A 1293-nucleotide genomic window follows, 5' to 3' on the forward strand; every position below is an offset into this window, starting at 1 on the left:
GCAGCTGCGCCCCCCCAGCACGGTCCTGCCCGTGCGGCCAGCTCGGCGCCGGGCAGGGTCTGGCGGGGCCAACGCTCACCTGGGGCAGGATGGTGATCCGGAAGGACTGGTTGGTGGCCTCCCCCATCAGGTAGAGGGACAGGACCGGGAAGATGTGCCAGGGGGTGGTGCCGACCTGCCAGCAAACCAGCTGCTCCCCCAGCCAGAAGCCATCCGGGAACTTCTCCGTCTGCCAGAGGGAGAGGGGAGGTGAGCGGGGCCCCGCCGGGCAGGCAGCAGAGATGCTCAGGCTGGCGACGGGCAGGCCGTGCTGCCCGCAGCCCCGCGCTGGCCCTGGGGACGTGCCCACGGGGGGGAGGGATGGCTTTCACTGACCGAAGAAGCCGTTTTGATGGATTTCACCGCAGCCTCAAACACCTTCTTTGGCAGCCTGAGGTTGGTGGTCCCGCTGTCCACGATACTCTTGTCGTAGTTGTACTGGGGGCAGAAGAGGAGGAGTGACCCAGGCGCGAGACCCCAGCCCCGCTCCCCTCCCGACTCCCCTCAGATCGAAGGCGGATGCCTCCAGCGGCAGCGACAGAGCAGTGCCCCGTAGGGCAGGTTCCCCCGGTGCCCCCTCACCTCTTTGCAGTCCATGTTCAGGTCCTGCCCATTGACCTCCAGCTTGACGATGATGACCTCGTAGTACCACTCCTTCCTGATGGGTGTGTACCAGATGTCACCCACGTACAGCGAGCGGTCGATGCCACCGATGATCTGCAGCAGGGACAGAAAGGCGCTGCCACCACACGCTGCCAACTCCGGCTGGGGCACGTCCCCCGTGGGCAGCCCCACCGGCCTCCCCGGCCTGCCTGCTGGCTGCGGAGCACTCACCATGCTGCCCCCCACCGATGCCAGGGCCTCCGTCTCGTTGGGCGAGAAGCCTGCCCCGCAAAGCTGGAGGGAGAAGATGTTGGGCACCCGGGTCTGCTTCACCAGGGAGTCAAAGAAGGGCTCCAGGCTGTCGTCCGGCTGGTGGGAGGAGAAAGCAGAGGCAGGACAGGGACGTGTCAGCGCTACCCCTTCTCCAGGGGCTCTCCGTGCCCAGGGGAGCTCCCCTCGCCGGGACTCCTGTGCCCCCAGGGATCCTGGCTCTGCGTGCTGTTGGGGCAGGGCTGAAGGTCGCCAGCACAGCCGCAAGCTGGGCCCCAGGGGACCGAGTAGAGCCGAGGCAAGAGGCAATCGAACCCTGCTGGAACAGGGTGCCCGCGTCTGCTGGCAGGGCCAGGCAGAGCCGGGGCCCGGCCCGCTGCC

General features: G+C 67.7%; 1 protein-coding gene across 1 annotated transcript in view; it reads right to left on the reverse strand.

The window, feature by feature from the left end:
- BACE1 (beta-secretase 1) overlaps nucleotides 1-1293 on the reverse strand; it is an 8535-nt gene that overhangs the window by 1667 nt on the left and 5575 nt on the right. Inside the window, exons 5-8 of the mRNA XM_019470518.1 lie at nucleotides 874-1011; nucleotides 622-756; nucleotides 376-477; nucleotides 80-229 (exon numbers count right to left, since the gene is read on the reverse strand). Of these exons, the coding sequence (XP_019326063.1) occupies nucleotides 80-229; nucleotides 376-477; nucleotides 622-756; nucleotides 874-1011 (525 nt within the window). The remainder of the gene's footprint in view (nucleotides 1-79; nucleotides 230-375; nucleotides 478-621; nucleotides 757-873; nucleotides 1012-1293) is intronic.

This window comes from Aptenodytes forsteri, unplaced genomic scaffold (assembly GCF_000699145.1).
Source record: "Aptenodytes forsteri isolate BGI_AS27 unplaced genomic scaffold, ASM69914v1 Scaffold187, whole genome shotgun sequence".
Taxonomy (NCBI): domain Eukaryota; kingdom Metazoa; phylum Chordata; class Aves; order Sphenisciformes; family Spheniscidae; genus Aptenodytes; species Aptenodytes forsteri.